Source organism: Macrobrachium rosenbergii, chromosome 56, assembly GCF_040412425.1.
Source record: "Macrobrachium rosenbergii isolate ZJJX-2024 chromosome 56, ASM4041242v1, whole genome shotgun sequence".
NCBI classification, from domain to species: domain Eukaryota; kingdom Metazoa; phylum Arthropoda; class Malacostraca; order Decapoda; family Palaemonidae; genus Macrobrachium; species Macrobrachium rosenbergii.
In genome coordinates, this window is record NC_089796.1 from 11789444 (window position 1) to 11810966 (window position 21523).

Sequence of the window (21523 nt, forward strand, 5' to 3'; positions counted from 1 at the left end):
TCTGATAAACAAATCGCTTACACTAGGACTAAGTAACTCTCGAAGCCAATTGATGATGGTCAGACATGGGGGGTCAGTTAGGAGATGCGGAGAACTTTTTTGGAGGGGCTCTCATGTTCGCAGCCAAGGTCTGTGGAATCAGGAACACCAGTAAAGTCTGGCAGATTATAAACTTTATCTATATCTCTACGGTAAATGGAAAGACGATAAAAAGTAAAAAATGCACCGAAGTTCTTCGGCGCAATAGAGTTTTCTGTACAGCCGCGGCCCATGAAACTCAGCCACGGTCCGGTGGTGGCCTGTGTTGTTGGTACCTATGGCGGTGCCAGAAGTACGATTATGGCTAACTTTAACCTTAAATAAAATAAAAATTACTGAGGCTAGAGGGTTGCAATTTGGTATGTATGATGATTGGAGGGTGGCAGCCCTCTTGCCTCAGTAGTTTTTAAGATCTGAGGGCGGACAGAAAAAGTGCAGACAGAAAAAGTGCAGACAGAAAAAGTGCGGACGGATAGACAAACCGTCACAATAGTTTTCTTTCAAAGAAATCTAAAAATTCGCGCTTTAAACGTTCGTGAGTTAAAGAACCTAATCGATTTAAGTTACATACATATAGAACTGCGTTCACGCTAGCTTACAAGTAAACAAACAAAATGTGTACAACTTTGAAAAACACAGTTTTAGTGGCTTTGAAATTATTTATAAAAATACTAATTTCATTTTATTTATAAAAAACATTATAAATGCAAATCTTGTAATCATATTTACAGGAACCACAATATTTCTTTATAGAAAATATAAAGAAAATATTATAAATCGCCTCTACCACCGAGCGGATAAAAACAGCAAAGCATACTGTACGTAATGTCCGACCCATTCTGTCATAAAGATTTCAACAGATATCACTTTATTACTGTCAGAAGTGTTTGCAGGTCCTAATGACCTAGGTCTATGTAGGTAAAACTTCGATTTTTGAGCTTCAATAATGTGCATGTGCATAAAGCTGTATAATAGTAATTTCAACCCATGATATTGTTAAAATAAAATTTTAAACATTTTCAGTCAATTCTTTACGCTATTTCACAGTTAAATAACATAGGCTATCTATTTCAAGTACGCAAAAAATAAATAAAAAAATTAAAATATAAACAACATAAATTTACACTACTGACCTTTCAAGACTTCAAAACAAAATCATCATTGCTAATGTTCTCTTTAAAACCTGTAATGTGGTGTAAGGTGTATGCTGTAACGTAACGTTGTGTGCACCTGAGAAAACTAGAGTAGATGCCCCTAGCGCGGGCCTCTGGGCTCGAGCTAGGCCCAATTAGGAACTATTTGTCTAATTGGCTTAAGACCGACCCCACCCAGTACAGCTAACAGGATATATGCGACGATGGATCACATCGTATTAACCACTATCGGGATAAATAAAAATCATGGGCGAATGTTGTCTCAGAGATCAAGGTGCAGGGAAGCTGCTGACAATCAGACTGGAGCAGGAGCACAATGGCAGGCAAGGGCTTCCGAAATCCTGCAGGTCTTCATAAAGCAACCGCGGAACACACTTTCTTGCAGCCTTATGGATGCTGATGTTCGTAAGTTTGAGAGACCCTGTCCATCTACCCATACATCCATCAGTTAATGCCTGGGGCACCCTAGGGAATGCATTAGGCCTAGATAAACTCTGGAGTGTCTTGTACCTGTTCCCTTAGGTCCTCCCAACATTCATCCCCTATTCTCGTACTTCCCTCTTCACTGATATATACGATGGCTCCCTTTCTGTACCCCTCACACACCTTTAAACTTGCCCCACCCATTTCCATCTGGGCAGTCTCACTCGTCAATCACTGAATTCCAATTGATTACCTCCCTCCTCCTATGTGATGTCATTTCATGGAACTTATGCAACTTTTATCAGGTTTTATTTATTCCCCTCCCATACCAGCTCATTTATGAATATGTTCAGGTGTTTTCTGATTTATCATTTTCATAGTTTATTGTTACGTTTCTGGCCTCAGATTTTACTTTATATTTGGGTCTTATATTTTGTGGCAGCTCACTTGGGAAATGAATGGCCACTTTTGTTTCTTCAATATGAATATTCAAATAATAGTAATGGAGTGAAATAATTAACATTTCCAGTCTTTTACAATCACCAAATTAACTTCGTTTATTTTTTTTTTATTCATAGTCATGTTTTTTTTATAACAATGTGTAATAAAGCGTGTACTGCATTAGATTATTCTAGTTTAACTCTTCTGCTGAAAAAAGGAAAAGTCAAGCCATCTTTAAGCCTGTTTCAAAGTTGATCTGACACGCTCATGGTTTAAATATAGCTACTGATTTTTTATGCATATTGATTAAGCTATTCGAGGTCGCTTTCTGATGCACCTTTATAATACATTCGATTCCTAATGAGACGAGGTGCAATTATATTAAATTTCAAGGCTCGCAGTTTCCAAAAATACTTGATTTGCAACATGCATAAATTAGTAATTAATTGCTTCTCTCACACAGTTGTCAATTCCTTCCTATTACATTTATGGACACCAAGGACATACGAAAGCTTCGAATGGCTTGCTAGCAGTGGCCATGTCTGTGGTCTAATCATGCACTGGGGTATGACGGCATCATGCAAGAGAACCGAAACCCACTGTAATTAAAGACGCAACCATTGCTAAACGTGCGTCAGCAGTATCACGTTTCCGAGTGTTCTATCAGCACAGAACCCAGCAACACGACAGCGTTGTTCCTTAATGCGCGATTTCACCCATGTTACGTAATCTTTAAATCTTACGTGAAGTAACCATGAAGCAACATCAAAATATTTCTAAAATTGTATCATAAATTTTGAATTACTGGCGTTTAAAATAAAATTGAGAAAAGTATAAGATAAGTTATATTTTTCGGTAGATGTTTCATACTGAATACCCCATCTGTCATTCAACTGTCAACTCAGTGTAAACATTGCCTCTGAAATACGGTCAAATACCAAACTTCAGAATTGAAGGAGCAGAAGAAGCCAGGACCTGTCAACTTCCTTTCCAGGTCAGGAGACCCACTTACGTCGCTAATTTTGATTATGCTTGTCATTTTCCGTTGTAAGTACTCTTGCCTGCATATTGTAGTAAAGCTTAAGTGTTCTGTAAAATCTGAAGCTTCGTGCGTAAGTCGGAACGGTTAATTTAGGTGACATTTATAAGGCCTACGACTTTGCATCGTTGTTGTTAAATGTCGTCTGGCTAATTCCACCTTCATTTGCGTACAACATTGCCTTAGGTTATGGCAAAAATGTCTAATTCTAGGCTAAGCTTGGATCGTAGTGTAGCCTATGTCCACTTTCATACAGTACTTTGATGCTAGAATTCTGGTATAATTTTATAAGTTGCCAATGTAAAATAATACCACGTAACCTAGGGGTGTCTACTGGTTGCAATTTTGCTTTATTAGCTAGGCTTTGGAGGGGGAGAGTGCCGGTGTTGTCTTACCTTGTAAGTCGTAATTTGATGAAGAGCTCTTTCAGAAATGTAGGTTACAAATTCGTATCGTGTATTGGCAACTTAACCAGATACACGAACCTCATATTTTCCCGAGAGGTTATTGCACCTTTTATTTATTTCTGACCATTTTTTACACTTTTATTTAACTTGACTTTTTTTGTATGATTGTTTGTCTGTTTGGGTCAAAACTTGCAACCAATTCTTTACCCAATTCTACCAAACCGATTTCGCCCTGATTTGGTGTACTGTTCAAAGTCAGTGACAATGAAGTGTTACCAAAAAATAAAAGAATAAAATTAAATAAAGTACATACTACTGCAATTTTATCGTAGTGTAGCATGCAGAAACACCTAGCCTAGGGATTATGTTTTCATAGGCGTGAAACATGATGTGTCACGACCGTAGATTAGTACACTTTTGTAACGACCGTGCAAACTAGCGAGGATGGGGCTCTGCAATTGGTTCAATCACTCAGTGATGCAAGCAGTACTTATTCAACTGTCAAACACTAAAAAATCACAAATATAACTAATTAAAAAAAAAATTTTAAAACCACGCTTTCATTTTAAAATGTACTAAAAAGTATAAATATAGTGTGATCCACTATATTAATGGTTACTTACACCTAAACATAAAAGCGTTGGGTGCCTATTTGCTTAATATTGCATTCTTTAATTTGCTTTCCTCAAAAAACTCTCTGGTATGCACAATGTTTGTGCTTACTTATGCCTAAATGTAAAATCATGTTAACTTACCCAGACTTGCATACAATTCTGTACAGACGTGTATTATTATTGAAAATATAACTTTATTATTGATGCAATGTATATATTGTGAATTGTCAAGCAATTTACTTAGCAAGTAGCGTGTATATACCACTCTTAGTGGTTCTTGAGGAAGCCCAGGTATGGAACAAATTACATGCAAGTCTTTGATAACAATCACTTTACTGCCTTCATTGCTTTCACAGACCTCTTCAGGTCCAGACAACGTACATCATCACTAGGTACAAAGCAGATTTAATCACATGTCTGCCTGTGAAATCTTGCTTTCGGAAACTTCTCAATTTCAATATGTCTGTATAGAATTGTATGGAAGTTAGAAAAGTATGCACCCCACGCTTTTATGTTTACGCGTAAGTAACCATTAATATTGTGGATCACAGAAAGTATTATTTTCTACTTTTTAGTGCATTTTGAAATAAAAGCGTGGTTTAAATTTTTTGTTTTAATTAGTGTTATTATTGAGGCATTCCAGATCTGCGTGCATTTTCCCCTTCCCCTTATGTCCAACAAGTTGGCTATGATGAGGATATTGGTGGAGGAAAGCAAAAAATGAGTGCAGTGCACCAGTCAGAAAGATATGAAATACACAAATTACATAATCAATTGAAAAAAGTATAGTTCATGTATATCAACAGTAACAATCATCAAAAACCATATAAAGCATGAAAATGTAAAGTGGGAGGTAGTAACAAATCTTATCCTAACCTTCCCCAACCTAACCTAACCAAGGGCACTGGGTTCTTACTTACATGAGGATGGAGGCTTCAGCCCCTTTGGCCCCCACCCTCCCACCCAACAAGACCTAGACCACCGTAAGTTTATTTGTTAATTTATATTTTTTTTAAGTGAGATCTCTTTTTTTCTATATATATTTCCCTTTACCCTCTCTTACTTCTAATGAGCACCATATTCTCAGCTTGAATTTCAAGTCAATGGGCCCTAATAGATCTTGTTCCTTATGAATAGAGTTCATCTTCTGAATAATAATAATAATAATAATAATAATAATAATAATAATAATAATAATAAATAATAATAATACATCTTTAAGAAACTGAAAAGCATATTCATCTTGACCTCACCTTGAACACCAGGTCATAACTGTCAAGGGAGCCACACCCTTCCTTCCCTTGGCTATTGCATGTAGCATACTACTTTCCTTGAGGTTGGGAGTTACATAGGCACACATTTCCTCTTGTCCTATTACAACCACAGTAACTGATTTTTTCAGGCAAGGTTTGTCTTATAGAGGATAGGAAGGGATTCCCTTGCTTGAAATTGGATCGTGAGTCGTTTTACATCCTCAAAAACATTTAATTTAAGATCTTGAATATTTCTTATAGTCAAGGCAGCCATTATTAAAGTGAAGAAATTGTTGTGGAAACTGACTGAAGTGTGAAACCATCCTGGTACTTTAGCATAAGAATTTCTGAAGTTTTCAGTGTGTTTGTTAGCGTGTTACTTCTCAGAAAAATAAAAAAAAACTCCCATAAGCACCTAGCTCTCAAATATTGCATGTTCCACAATCACCTGTCATCTCAGAGTCCAAAAACTAGAAATGGAACATCTTCAAAACAAGAACATTAGGCTTATAAAATGATGCAAACCTTCATGTTTGTATGGGTAAATACATAATTCATTATTCAGTTGCTTCCTATAATCCATAATGATGAAATCCAAAATAACCATCGTTCAACCATTTCTCACATGAAATATGGTGTAGGCAAGGCATTAAAGTATCACAGCTTAGTTTAACCTTAGGCAATCATGTCCCAACCTCTTTGTTTTGAAGTTATGATTTATAGGCCCTATTGCAAATTAGCTTAACCTAGCCTAGGCTAGTGTTTCTTTTAACAAAAAGGTTGATCTCTGTAATCAGCTGTGGTAATATATGAGTTGGGGTGATTGCTTTAACACTCACCAGCTCCCAAAGCTAGCCTAACTGTGTTGTAGGTTAGCTGACATAGGTAAAATTTTTGGCAAATATTTACAATTAATCAGACAATTCTAAAAATGTTGAAGTATGGCATTTATGATTGTTTTCTAAGTGATTCTGACAAATTTTATATAAATTTTCATCAGAAATGTGCCCTATAACTCATGATAGTGAATGCTTTAGTGGGAAACCAGGGTCTTTGGGTGAATGAAGGAACAAAAATTAGTGAAAAACAGCCAAATACAGTAACCTAACTATTTTATTCTATAATGAGTAAAAAAGCCACAATAATATGATTGATAAATTGTATATTTTAAGATGAGACTGTTGTGCAAACGTTCGAAAGCTCCCTTGTTTTTATCTCCTTTTTTGTATATTTTTGTATCTTAAAATATACAATTTATCAATTATATTATTGTGGCTTTTTTACTCATTATTTTGATCACAATATAGTGATGCTCCACAGATTTTATTCTATCCTGTCTTATGATGGTGGGTCTTATGTAGTTAACAATACCTCTAAATAAATGTATGGCATCTCACAAGGGGTTCCCCATCTCTGTTATATGTTATAGTGGATTAACAAAGTATTTACAACAAAAATAGCAATGAGTATTAACTTTGTCAGGCTTAATAGAAGCTATCAGAAAAACTATATTTCAGCAGCTTTTAGAATGAACTCCATTGTTTAAAACTGCCATTCGTGACACCAGATTGCTATGTAATTTCTTAGCTTCAGGGATGAAGAAACAGTGATAAATACAAAGACTGGAATGGAAGCAATATACAGCACTGCCACTACATGTGTTCACTAGGTCTAGTAACACATGAAAGGATAAACAATATTACCTAAATCCTAAGACTACTGTATCCTAGACAAGCTTTGCAATACTGCACATGTGCAACTATACATAGGTATCTCTAGTTGCAACAAATGGTCCAGACAAGGAGAAAACCAATCATTAAACAAGTTATCAATATTTAAACTAAACAAAATGAGAAATGAGTAGATGAAATGTGGAAATGGTATTTACAGTCACATCAAAATGTAACTAAACATAGGTTACATGATCCTGTGGGGAGGAGGATGCTGTGTCCCTCTCTGACCCTCTCAACTTTTGGTAAAATATATGGCAATGGGTTATCTGGCTGGATGGCACTGTCCCCCTCCTCCAGCATATAACTTTATTTTTCTTAATAGGGTTATCAGCCTTGTCACTCTCGGACTCAATTTTTGGACAGATAACCATCAGCCAATTATCAAGTCACCCAGTGATGTATTCATGACAATTTAGAAAAGATGATGTACAGTATTGTACTCTTAAATCATTTAATCAGGTCAAAAACCACAGACAAAGCTAGCTAACCTATCAAGGAATCCTGTTAACCTTTGCAGAAGACCAAGGGGTTTGATGAGTGGTAATGGACACCAATGAGATCCAAGAGCCACTAGAGGTTGCAAGAGTGAGTGAACTTTTTATGCTGTCTGGTGCTTCCAAATTGTAGAATTTTTTCAATGCAATGGCTAATAGGACAGGTAATCCGATGCGCCCTTATGAAGCCAAGCCCCAAGAAAGTAAAGAAGAAAGGGGAAGGAAGAATGCTTGGGCTCAACCTTGAAGGGATTGATAGATCTGTTCCTTAACGACAAGAAAACCAGGATCAGGAAGAAGATGCAAAAAAATGCTTGGTAGTGGAGGGAAGAACAGTCTTTGAACTATTAAATCTGAGGATTACTGATTTCCTGGGTAAATAATGAAAAGACGGTATGGTACTTGTTACGATGCTGCATGATGTTAGGAGGAACTCTTCCCTGGATCTCAAAGGAATAGTGACCAAAATATCACATATAGATAAGAGGCAGAGGGTTTCCTTGCAATAAAAAAAAAAAAAAAAGACTTGGTGACAAGATCACTGGTCATATACGGTAAATTGCCTTACATACAGTACTTTCAAGACTGGGGCCAACATATGAAGCACCTCATATTTGAGAATAATATTCCAACAGTCAGATAATACTATATGGAGCTGTTAAAATGTTAGGTTATTTTACTCCAAAGCCTCTAGAATTTTTGTAGTTTGGAACTACACTTGCAGCAAGTGAAGATTTTGAGTGAAATGTTCAGTATTGTTGAAAGGAGTTTTTTTCTATTTGCCTTTTAAGAATCTACAGTTAATGGAGGTGTGCAGTACTTATGTTGTTTTGTAAATACCTGTATTCTTAATTGAAATAACAGTGTTTGTAAACTGGATTATATGTGTACGCTGGTTCATCTTGTTCAATAATACCAGCACTGTATGTTCATTTTTGTTATAATTGTCCAAAGGCTTTTAAAATATGAGTAATAAATGATCAACAGTGTTGTCTAATGTATGGATATGAAACAGGAATGCCGTTATTGGTAAAAGAGAAAAAAAAGGGAATATGATTACATAAATGTAATCAGTAGTACTGATAAGATTATGGTACTTTTGCTTGATAACATAATCATTAGTTATTTTACAGAGAAATTGTGTTGCAGGACACTTTAGAATAGAGTGCTCATAGATTTTTCATGTAAAAACAACTTTTGTCAAGAAAACTGAATTTTTAAAGTTTAAATCTCATTGTCTAGAAAATTTTAATTTTAATTTGAACAAATTGATTTTTATACAAACTGTGTTAAAGTGCAGTAATGTGAGTGCACAAGTTAATGTATGCTTTGCATCCAAATAAAAGGCTTTCAGTATTTGCTCTTTGATGACCATATTGCAGTGCTGGGCTTTAATACAACAGGAAAGTTTCAGTTGGACAGAATGCCTTATCTTTCACTTTACAAGTGAATAGTGATGTGGGTAGCCCTGGCTAAACAGTATACTGTACTGGATTATTGGTCCCCTTTCAAAGTGGACGATGATGACTGTATTAGTGGAAATTATCTGAGTATGAGTGAAATATTTACCACTGCAGTTGAAGCTAACAGTTTTGTTTTGGTCTTGAGTTGTTTTCAAAACCAGTGACTAATTCAGTGGCTCAAATGCGTTGTGTTAATTTTTTGGGTAACTGAAACAATCTTTCAACATCTACTTCCCCTAGGAAGGTAGTGCTGTTAGTGCACCTCACTTGGTGCACTGTAGGCAATACTTAAGGCTTTGAAGCGTCCCTTTGGCCTGTAGCTGCAACCTCTTTCATTCCTTTTACTGTACCCCTGTTCATATTCTCTTTCTTCCATCTGACTTTCCACCCTCTCCTAACAGTTATTACATAGTGCAACTGTGAGATTTTCCTCCTGTTACACCTTTCAGACATCCTTACTGTCAATTTTCATTTCAGGGCTGGATGACCTCATAGGTCCCAGTGCTTGGCCTTTGGCCTGGAAATGGGACAACAATTGACTTAGGATTAGCAGAAAGATTAAAACTGGCAGAGAATATTTATGCATTATCACTAGAGGTAACATCAGTGAATGTTGGTGTACTGTACAGAGTTTTAGGTTGGATGTTATTGACAGCAGTGAGATATTCCCCACTCAGAATTCTAGAATGATCAGAAACCTAGAGAGTGATGCTACGAACATCATATCAGGAGGTTTGGAGAGTTTTGACTGACTGTCATCAACTTCTTCACTTGTGTTATGGAGGAGTTCAGGTTCATCAGTTTATCTTTTTCTAAATTAAAAATGCAGTACTGTCCTTTAGTCTCATTTCTTTAGCATAAAAGTTTTGGTAATATTGACTAACATTTATGAATAAAGATTAGTGATAAAAGTTTTAGAAATTGATTTCTTACTGCATAGGTTAATTTATCAGCAGAAAAATGATCTTGGTCAGGTGAATCTGGTAGCAGAAAAGAATTTTGGTTCCTTAGTACAAAAGGACAGGTCAACCTATCATCAAAGTGAGAAAAAGTCAAGCTTTGAATCACTGTACACTTAATTATATTGTGGATGCAAGTAGTCATAGGTTCTTGTATAAATGAGACAGGAAAGAGTTCAGTGAGCAGATGTGGTGGACAGTGTTTTAAGGCAGTAATTGTGGACATTATCCAAACCCTTAAGTTGCAGTAGTTGTTGGCCCCTTTCAGTTTTGTTTTGTGGAATATATGAACCACTGTTGTGGCTAATGAGTCATCTAGCCTCTCCCACAGTTTAGATATTGAGGTGTTTTACTTGAGGGTACACTTTTCTTTGCATATTCACTTTCAGCTTTTTATTTTATTTTCTAATGTAGTTATCATTTTTTATTATATTTATATTTTGACATATTGCTGTTAATTCCTTTTATTTACACATGGACATTTTATGGAAGCATGCTAGGCACGTTCATGATCTTTCAACACTTCATAATAAAAGTATGCATATTATGAAAATATATAGATTGTTATTGTGATACTCATCATGCTCATATAATTTTAATGGAAGACTGTATGTATTACATTTTGCTGTGCAGCAAGTGTATTGTCTTTTAACTATATTATGTGAAAAGAGGGCGGTTTGATGCATCAGTATTATTATTTTGCAGGTACAAGTTGCACCAGTACGAACCAATGACTATGCCAGTGTAGCAGATGCTTTCACTAGTAGTTAATATGTGAGCTGGAGGTTTATGAGACTGAGCATCTGACCCCAAGTAAGTGCAGCAGATTTGTTTGAATATTTTCATAATTTCCCAGCCTCATTGTTCCCAAGAACAATTATTCTTTGCCTTTTCTCAGCATCATAATTTTTCTTTAAGAAGTATATCTTTACAATATCATCTTTTCCTTTTTAAAACAGCAGTGACAACAGACAGTCCTCAAAAACATTCTACCTGTATTTATCCACATTAGTATTTATGCTTCTTTTTCTTTGAATTTAGTCCCTCCCAAGCTTGCCTTTCAAAAAGCAAGCTTCTTTACTATTGTTGACCTATTTTATGTAGAGTTGCTTTCTTCACAAATTATTAACTGTATATAGTCTTGAGGCAAAACTCGTAAATCATGTCTCATAAGCCTATTTTTACCATTTTCCAACAAGTGTTATTTCCAAAAGTACTGAAGTGTATATGCTGTATACAGTATTTTATGCTCTGATAAGTAACTTCATTTTGTAGCAAATTCTTTAAAATTACCAAATTTTGTCTCTCTTAACTTAGGCTTTTAATATTTTCACATACTAGACTAAGAGGATTACCATGTGTCCTTACAAACTACTTTTCTTTCTTATGAATTACTTCTGTTGCTCTTAAGAGGTTATTGGCTTTAATATGTTTTTGCCAGGTTTGGCATTGATTTTACATCTGCGAGGATCACTGGACCTAGTTTCAATATGTGGTAAAAACATCATTCATATGTAAATTATTATTTTAAAAAGTTTCTATTATTTTTAACAAGAACTTCATTTGATTTTTGTCTTACTGTGTGATTTTAGAATTGATGGCGAGTTAATTAAGGGCAACAATACTGTATCGTGTGTTACAAGTCATTTTACTTCACAGTATCATATTCTGTTTTACTGGTTTTCATCTGATCATTGATGTAACATTACAGGTGTGCAAATTAACTCCCTCAGCCATGGACAACGAAGCTACTGAGGAGCGAGAGCATGTCACTGTCGTTGTATTAGGAGACCTTGGTCGTTCACCTCGAATGAACTACCATGCACTTTCACTCTCACAAGAAGGATTTGAAGTAAACCTCATAGGCTTTTCTGGGACAAAACCTCAAATAGAAATCTTGAGTGATGAACATATCACATTAACGTACATGAGACCTGCTCCTGAGTTCCTGTCCGTGTTTCCAAAACTTTTAGCCTATATATTGAAGGTGCTATGGCAAGCTGTTGTGCTTTTCTTTACCCTTGCTACATGCCCCTGTAGTGAAAAGCTCTTACTGCAGAACCCCCCCGGGGTTCCTGCGATGCCTGTTTGCTGGTTGTACTGCTTCATCACAAGGACAAAGTTTTATGTTGACTGGCATAATTATGGATACACTATTTTAACTCTCTCATTAAGACCCAATCATCCCTTAGTATCAGTATATAGGTGGACTGAAAGGATATTTGGCAAGCTTGCTCATGGTGGTTTGTGTGTTACAAAGGCCATGAAAGTAGACCTGGAACAAAATTGGGGAATAAAAAAAGTCACCGTCCTATATGACCGTCCAGCTGCTAGATTCTCCCCTTTGACAACTGAAGAGAAACATGAATTCTTGATGAAACTTTCAGGTACATACAATTGCTTTTCTAGCTCCTCTCCAGACAAGAATGTGTTTACTGAAAGGTATGCAGATGGCAGAGTTGCTGAGTGTGAGGATCGTCCAGCCTTGCTGATATCCTCTACCAGTTGGACAGAAGATGAGGATTTTTCCATCCTGTTCCACGCCTTAGAAGATTATGAAAGAGTGCGCACAGAATTTCCTGAACACTATCCACCTCTTATAGTTGCTGTGACAGGAAAAGGACCCATGAAAGCTTATTACACATCCCTCATTGCTGAACAACACTGGGTGCATGTAGAAGTTATCACCCCTTGGATGTCAGCTGAAGATTACCCTAAGCTTCTTGCATCTGCTGACCTTGGTGTGTGCCTCCATTATTCTTCCTCTGGCCTTGATTTACCCATGAAAGTGGTAGATATGTTTGGGTGTGGCATCCCCGTTGCAGCAATAGAGTATCAAGCCCTTCCTGAATTAGTACATCACAATGAGAATGGTTTAATATTCAAAACAAAAGAAGAACTGGCAAACTTATTGCAAGACTGGTTCCGAGGGTTCCCCAAGGAAACCGAAATAAAGGAGACGTACTATGACTTCTATAAAAGTCTTGAAGAATTCCGTAAATTAAAGTGGCATCCTTGTTGGACATGCAACGCTTTGCCATTATTTAAAGATGAAATTATTGACAAGAAAAGTTTGACAATACAGTAATATATCTTCATATATTTTTGAGACAATATATATTTTTATGTAAGACGTAATGCTCACCTTGATGTATATTTTTTGCCATATTTTAGTACTATTTGGAATCGAGAGTTTGAGAAAATCAGTACACTGAATATAGTCTATTGGTCTCTTATTTTTTTTATAATAAAATTTTGTCATGCATAGTATTGTTTCTTTTTGTTAAAATTTGACAGTACTGGTATAAGAAGTTGAGACAGCTAGGTAGAATGAGGCTAAAGTAAATGAAGCGTAAAAGGCAAAAAAACTGTGCAGCCAGGGGACAAAGGGAAACCACTGAAAACCTTTGCTGTCGTTTACAGTCAATCCTGCACAGTATACTATAAAAGGTAACCTCTGTATTCTACATATCCATCTTCTTTTAAAATGGTCAAAAGTTCATTTGAATCACAGTATAAGTTTTGGGGGTTATGCACAGTATCATTCTCTTGGCCAATCAGGGGATCACTGCTTATAGTGTGCCTCACATGCCACACTCTTAGTAGTATTAAATGTTCATTGTCCCTTCAGCCACAGCTACCTTGCTTTTGTCTTATGGTTTGATCTGTACCTACCTAGCTCTCCAATTTCTTAAACTCAGTCTTGTCCCACTTTCCACCTCTCAAGTATAATAATAATAATAATAATAATAATAATAATAATAATAATAATAATAATAATAATAATAATAATAATAATAATTTTACAGGTTTGTGAGAGCATAAAAACTAGGTGTGTGCACTGCTCCCCTAACGCCATGGCAATGAATTACTTTTCTGGCATCAATGCAATAAGTATCACTAAAATGTTGAAGTGACTAACAGAAAACATGTTGTTTTGCCAAAATCCTCAAGATTTCTGAAATATCTGCTCCTCATTCAGACAATAGGAGCAAAGGACAAAGAAAAATATTCAGGACTGTTTGTTCTACAAAAGTTAATACTTACACATTACATTGTGCCTGAACTTAATTTCATATACAACACATGTCATGACATTATTTTATAAACATCCTTTTCACAAATTTCACAGCAAAGTTCTCATTTAGAAGTCACTTTCATACAATGGCAGAATGATTACTGTAATTGTATAATCACTACAAAAACCTTATGGATACCAGCCAATCTTTCAGCATGGTAGCATTGAACTTCCTTTGTACATTGTTAAATTGGGCTGTCAACAGTCAAAGACGAGAAGGAAGGGTAAATATAATGTTGGTATGTGAATGAAGTACTATACCTATATAAATGTAGAAAAAGAAATACAAGGGAAATGATATCATGAATAAATGAATGAAGGGCTCGGTGAAGCAGTATTGCTCATACATAATCAAGATTGGTAGTTGCCGTCTGCTGTCCATTTCACATTTGAGTTGAACCATCTCCCTCAACATCAAGATAAATCAGGACTAATAAAGAAACATCTTTGCTATCCTCATTGCAGCCAGAATAATTACATATGTACAATGATTATGTCTTTATAATCCTCTTCAAAGCCAAAATAAAGAAAAAAAGATTTTGTATTTTTGGATACAGAAAAACTTTCCAATTTGTTTTAGGGTCCAACTGAGAAGTAAGGGTGAGATTTAAGAGAAAAGCACAGACAAAACATTGTATGTTTATATATAAGGAAAGATCTCCAAGGATGAATGTTACCTCTTGTGTATCTGAAGCTGTGATTTTGTTTGTTGAAGAATAGTGAGATCAATAATGATATGCTGTAATGCAATAGTTTTTCCTTTGCTATTCAAATATCATTTTGCTGTATGTGCTTTTATTTGATTTTATTTCATTTGCTCTTTGTCCCTTGCTTTCATTCACTCCCTGTGGTCTCTTCCCCCTTGGTATCCAAATTAAACATTTTATGTTCTAATTTTTGCCCCTCAGGAAAGGATAAATACTATAAAGCATTGAATAACAATTTCACTTGGTAAAGTGGTTAAAGTATTTTACAACAATAATCATAATAATGCTTGTGCCTTTAATGTTTGTAATTATTATTCAGCCTCCTTTTTTAATTATTCTCATTCTTACATTTTTCTGTAATACAATAATCATTCATCAACTGTTGAAAAATAAGCTGTCCATGCAACAGTAGAGAAGGTACAATATCTTATTCTTTTTTCTATCACTGTAGTACATTTTTCCCACCAATCTTGTTGTGTTGTAACAACTAAGGTGATGCTTCCAAAACTATTTGCAGTATATGCTTATGAATTTATACTGAGAGACGGAGATGAGTAAAATTTTGTAACTACAGCCCAGACACTAAGGAGGAAGAAAAGATGGTAAGAAAAAGATAGTAGGCAGTCCCCTGTTTACAATGGGGTTTCCATTCTGACGCCGCTTCATAAGCTGAAATTGTTGTAACCCGAAATTTCATTGAAAATCGTAAGAAAACCTCACTTTAATCATTTGGGTGTCTTGTGAATGACGTAAACTGCATTTTTATTGAGTTTTTCATAAAAAAAAAAAAAAGCCTCCAAATTTTGACCATTCTGCCCTTTTGAGAGCCATGTTTCTTCTGTTGGATCGGTGTTGTCAGCATCGTAAACCCAGAACATGCCTTGTAACCTGGGAAATAATATTTGAAGAGCGTCACAAGCTCGAAACATCATAAGCCAAGCCCGTCGTAACCCAAGAACTGCCTGTATTAATCTTGTCAAAGAAACCCTCTACAGGACCCACGTCTGTTGTTGTTATTGTGTAGTTTAGTACGGTTAACCATTATTAAGTTCCATTTATAAATTCATGAATAATTAGGGAAAACTGGAGCAAAACAACTAAAAGAAATTGAACAGTCAGGTGAGAATACGACTAAATGAATGTATGAACAGTAAAAGGCATACTGTATATCAGAGTGGCTAAAAACTTGCTGCAAAGAACCTTTAGCACTGCCTATAGGCCACCCCACAAAAAACACTTTGCCTTTGCATCAAGTTTATGTTACTCTTCCTGTCATCTGGAGCTCAGATAATTAGTGAGGATCTTTCTATCAACCTGTACTGTAGGCCCCTCTCCTGTCTTTTTTGCATGAACATACTGTAAACTAAGGACCCCTTTAGATTTCAAAAGACTGCCCAGTTAGCAATGCCCCATCTGAAGGCTGTGGAGCTCAGCATTATCCATATAGACATTGGAGAAATTCCAAGTCCAAAAGCCAACCAAAGCCTCTTTTGTAGGGCACTGAAGCCTTATCCTCTCTAGAAAAGTTGCCTTTGAAATACTGTATTAGGAATCTTTCATTTGGCATAAATATGACATATACTTGATGAATGAGATGAAACTCACTCACATTCTAGTTCGGGTGATGTCTTGAGCAGCAAATGAGGGATTTGGTTTTTTCCTCCCAATGAGGATGCTTTTAAAGGTTCTTCCTCATGTTCATGGAAGATAGTCTATTACTCTTGAGGAGCTGGCAAAAGTTTTCTGGACAATTCACTGTGAAAATATGTGTGTGTATATCATCAATGTCCATACATTAGTGTTTTCTCAATATGAAATTCACAAAATCTGGGCTTGCACTATAGTGACTAAGCAAGTCAGTAATTTTGTTTTCCTGACTAATAGAACCTTCAAGCTTACTAGATAAGTCTGTATTCTGTTAATATGACCTTTTTTCATGTATAGCAATACAAATAGTATTGGGGCTGTTCTTAACAAGGAAATTTATGTGGAGATAATGGAATAATGGTTCATAGAGTACTCTCACTGCACAGGTCAGTCTGCTAATAAATTTTGCAAAATCCCTTCATGACCAAGACCTTGATATCCAGGCAATCACCATGGGTTCAAGGAGCTGTATGGTGGCACCTACTACTGTTGTTACTGAATAGCCTAACAAGGTTCTTGGATTTAAAGGTGAAACTTGGCAGCCTGGTAAGAAAATACTAAAGAAAATGGATAAAAAGTCTACACACACTTTCATGGATTTGTTCACTATATTGAAACTTTCTTGATTCTGGTAAGGTTAAGAAGCTCTGAAGTGCATTAACAGCACTGGTGAATACTCTTGGAAAATGCATGTGGTGTCGTTTGTGGGACAGTCCACTACTTTTTCTTGGTTACAGGGTCATATCTCTTGTACATGTCAAGTGAACGATAATATTACTCACAGGTTAGATGTTCCTGAGGCAGACTTCGGGCTTTCTTTTATTTTTTTTTAGGTGCCTAGAGACAATGATTTCAGAAATCTTATGCATAATGCATAATTAACTGCTGAATCTTTCTTGCAAAGAGGAGTGAGTGAGACACTGACCAGTATTATGACTGACAGCTTCTACCATTTAACGTTGCAGAGTCCTGATTAAGAATAAAATCCTGCTTTTTTTATGGATTTGGTCATGACACTCTTCTTTGCTAATTATGCATAAACAAGTCTACTGTCAAAGTTTTGTATTAAGATCACCTATTCATGATCTTGTAAGGTGGCTGGACTAGAGTTAAATGATGGACAGAATGCATTGCTTGGCCTGTGCAAAGATAATTACAGTACTGTACTGTATTATGAATTACAGGCTGTGAACTGCTTTAGTAGAGTATTCAGATATCCGAATGACTTCATTTGATGAAGCCATTCTAAGGACTTTCAAGAGTCACCCTTATTATAGATATCACAAGACAAACCGGGATGGCATTTACTTGATTTAATGAGCTTCTACAGAAGATAATGCCTGAATGTGAAAAGGAAACTAGAATTAAAATCAATGGTAAAAATGTTAAATATAAAAATTAATAATGCAACAGAGAAAGTATCATGTATACCAGTCACCTTGAGTATGGGACCTAACACCTAACAATACACTGTAGAAATCTACAGTCTATAGAAAAGAACATGTGTATCCATATGTATAAGCAACAGTTTGTGGGAAATAAACTCCCTTTCAAACGAGGCTAAGACGACTGTTTTACATATGTAAAAAAAAAATAAATGAATGAATGGGATACTGATTGCTCCAAGGTATCAAAGAATATAAATCAACACTGGAATGAGCCTTAAGGAATTTCTAACTGCGCTTCAAGAGTTGTTCGATGTGTTTTTGGTAAAAAGTACTTAATGGTAAAGAAAGGGTTGGCCATTTGGACATAGTCTTGGGGACACAGATGCATGCTTTGGGTCAGGTAACTTTCGGTTTTCAAGGACGCAGTTCTCGTTTTCGCAGATGGTGTCCCCTGAAAGGAAATAGTGCTGTCAGTGCACCTCATGTGGTGCACTGTAGGCATTACTTAAGGTTATTTGCATCATCCCTTTGGCTAGCTGCAACCCCTTTCATTCCTTTTACTGTACCTCCATTCCTATTCTCTTTCTTCCATCTTACTTTCCACCCTCTCCTAACAATTGTTTGTTTCATGGCGCAAATACAAGGTTTTCCTCCTGTTACACCTTTGAAACCTTTTTACTCTAAACTTCCCTTTCAGTGCTGAATGACCTCATAGGTCCCAGCGCTTGGACGTTGCTCTAAATTTTATATTCCAGTCCACTTCTAGGTGGTATCATCGCTACTGTATACTATGTAACTATTGGAAAGAAAATTTTGACTTGCTTGGGTCAGTAAAATATAAGCTAGAATCTAAGTCCAGCATGTCTCAAAGAAATATGCATTTTTTATATGGAATATAAACAAATTTTTCTGTAAAGTAGTTTATATTCATTTATTACACAGGTGAAAAAGACCAATGCATCACAGTTCAACAGTTGTCTCATAGGGAATAGCCAAAGGATTTGTTTTCAAATGAGGTGAAAACTGGAGCAAAGTCAAATTATTGCAGTCTGACATGTAAGTGGGAAGCGATCAAAGAAAATGGACGAAAAGTGGAAGACAGAAAGCAAAGCAACTGGGTAGGCCACGAACCTTTAATACCACGGTGATTGCACAAGGTGCATGGTAGGCATTATAAGGAAGACACTTGCCTGGAATAATGGTAAAAGAGTTTATGAGTGAAGAATTTAGAAAGTCATTGATGTAAAGAAGCAAACAAACTGGGAGAGAAACAAACTCTTTTTTGGAAAAGTGGTTTTAGAGCAACATCGTTTAGGATAATTGATAACCTTCGTAAACAAGATTATCAGAGTCAGGGAAGTTTAAAGAGCACCGGGGGTCAAAATGTTATTTATATGATAAAAATAATGATAATAAATAAGTAAAACATTAAAAATATGGACATATATGTGTTACGGTGGCCCACAGAATTATTAATGAATTATCCATGAACAGAAAGAGAAAGAGGTAATTACTTGTCAAAAGGAGGGATGGTTCAATAATAACATCAGAAGAGGCAATGCTGGGCGGAACATTTTAGTGAGGTCATGAATAAGAGATATAAGGGGGGATAATCTGACTGATTTACCAGGAACTGAGGGAGACCTGAACATGCTCATGAATGAATTCACAGTTTTTCAAGTGAAATCAGTAATAAAGAAATTTTTGAAGTGGAACCAAATAATTTACAAACTTAAGAGATGGAAAACACTAGGTTATGTTGGGATCTACGTAGAAATGATTTTGGCTGAAACTGAAATGACAACTCATATACTAGCTAACGAGGCTGTTTTGCAGAATATGAAACGAGGAAACAAAGCCTGATTATACGGTATTGGTAACCAGAGCAAAGCTACAAAAAAGTGACCTGACTGAATGCAGAAACTATATAGAGGCTGGAGAAAAGAAATTGATAAAATGCCCGGAGATGAACAAGCTGGTTTTAGAAAAGGGACGAGTTCCACAGATCCAATATTTGTGTTAAGATATATCTATACATATTATTATGTATGAAGTTTAAAAATTCTTTTTGATGGCTTTTGTATATAACAATGCACTAACAAGAACAGATCAATTTATCAGACTCTATCAAATGATAATGAAAAGGTTAAAAAGCTTAACTGATAAGGCAGCCAAACTAAAATGAATAAATCCCACCATTTTAGGGTCATTGAATCTATTAAAACAAGAGCTAATATAAAATATACGATTTGAAAGTATATCACGAAAAAAGGAAACTGAAATATTCAAGAGACCCCACCCCTCTAGAATGAATGGATATATTTCTGAAGCCAAATACAATAGCGGTACTGGAAGGAGGTCTTTTGAACCCATGGCACGAACAATATTCAGTAAATTGCCCCCAAAACTAAAAAAAGATGCGTAAACCTGAGACATTTCAGGAAATTCTGATAGCTTTGTGTTGTGATGGTGCACTGAAAGCAATGCTTTGCAGCTTCCCTTCGGCCCCTAGCTGCAATCCTTTTCATTCCTTTTACTGTGCCTACGTTCATATTCTCTTTCTTCCATCTTACTTTCCACCCGCTCCTAACAATTGTTTCCTAGTGCAACTGCGAGGTTTTCCTCCTGTTACACCTTTCAAACCTTCTTACTGTCAATTTCCCTCTCAGCGCTGCTTGACCTCATTGGTCCCCGGGCTTGGCCTTTGGCCTAAACTCTATATTCCTTCCTGACAGCTTTGTAAAGGCAGTTATAGCCTAAAATATAAATGTCACTCGACAAAAACCATAAAATATAACCCATAAATAAAACGGTGTCTGTCTGAGACACCAAATGAGGACTAATAGAAAAGCCCCGTTGTGTGATAGCTTCAGCAATCACTCAAAAGAAGGTTGTAATCCCACGCATGAATGAGAATTACTTCATTCGTTTCCTTTTGGACTTCAAAGGATTTCGATGGAAAGCGTTTCCAAAAATATTTGGAAACAGAGAAGTTAAAGAGGTCATCAGGGCTATTCATAATGCAATACCTGAGGTAGGTGGATAGGTAATGACCAGGTGCTGTTGCGCAAGTATGCTGTTGTGGTTACTCTGCCACAACGCCGCTGTGACCTTATTAATGTAACGCGGTGGACGCTCGCATGCCCTAATAAATGTTTGGTTTTCACTGATTTATCATAAGAAATTGCACGTATTTAACTATATGAACATTAGTGAAGATTACTCTCTCTCCTCTCTCTCTCTCTCTGTACACACACACACACATATGTATATATATATATATATATATATATATATATATATATATATATATATATATATATATATATATACTGTATTACTGTATGTATGTATATATATATATATATATATATATATATATATATATATATATATATATATATATATATATATATATATATATATATATATATATATATAATCTATAGTGAACACATGAGTACGTGTTTCACAGAAAGAAATTTCTGCGTGCTTGTGTTTACATGTGTGGTGTGTGTCTGTGTATATGTGTGTGTGCGTGTGAGTGAGAGAGTAAAAGAAACAAATAAATAATGACAGCAATAGCAGTAGTAGTGCATTTGAGCTAATTACCTTCATCCTTTGTAAGTAAGTGATCTAGCACTCGGGAGTAACATCATGCGTGTGAAGTTTGCCTGACATTCC

At 35.9% G+C, this 21523-nt stretch overlaps 2 protein-coding genes across 5 annotated transcripts in view; one reads left to right on the forward strand and one right to left on the reverse strand.

Annotated features, from left to right (window-relative positions):
• MAPk-Ak2 (MAP kinase-activated protein kinase 2) overlaps positions 1-21523 on the reverse strand; it is a 363081-nt gene that overhangs the window by 46749 nt on the left and 294809 nt on the right. The gene's annotated exons all lie outside the window — the stretch shown is intronic.
• Alg1 (ALG1, chitobiosyldiphosphodolichol beta-mannosyltransferase) lies at positions 1262-13284 on the forward strand. Of its 4 annotated transcripts, XM_067100590.1 has the most exons (4): positions 1450-1598; positions 2521-3104; positions 10725-10832; positions 11731-13284. In XM_067100590.1, exon 4 carries the CDS (start codon positions 11755-11757, stop codon positions 13105-13107), a length of 1353 nt encoding a protein of 450 aa, XP_066956691.1. In that variant the 5' UTR covers positions 1450-1598; positions 2521-3104; positions 10725-10832; positions 11731-11754; the 3' UTR covers positions 13108-13284. The 4 variants fall into 4 exon arrangements, with proteins under 4 accessions (XP_066956693.1, XP_066956691.1, XP_066956692.1 ...); XM_067100592.1 differs by lacking the exon at positions 2521-3104 and having other exon boundaries at positions 1262-1598; XM_067100591.1 differs by lacking the exon at positions 1450-1598 and having other exon boundaries at positions 2521-3051.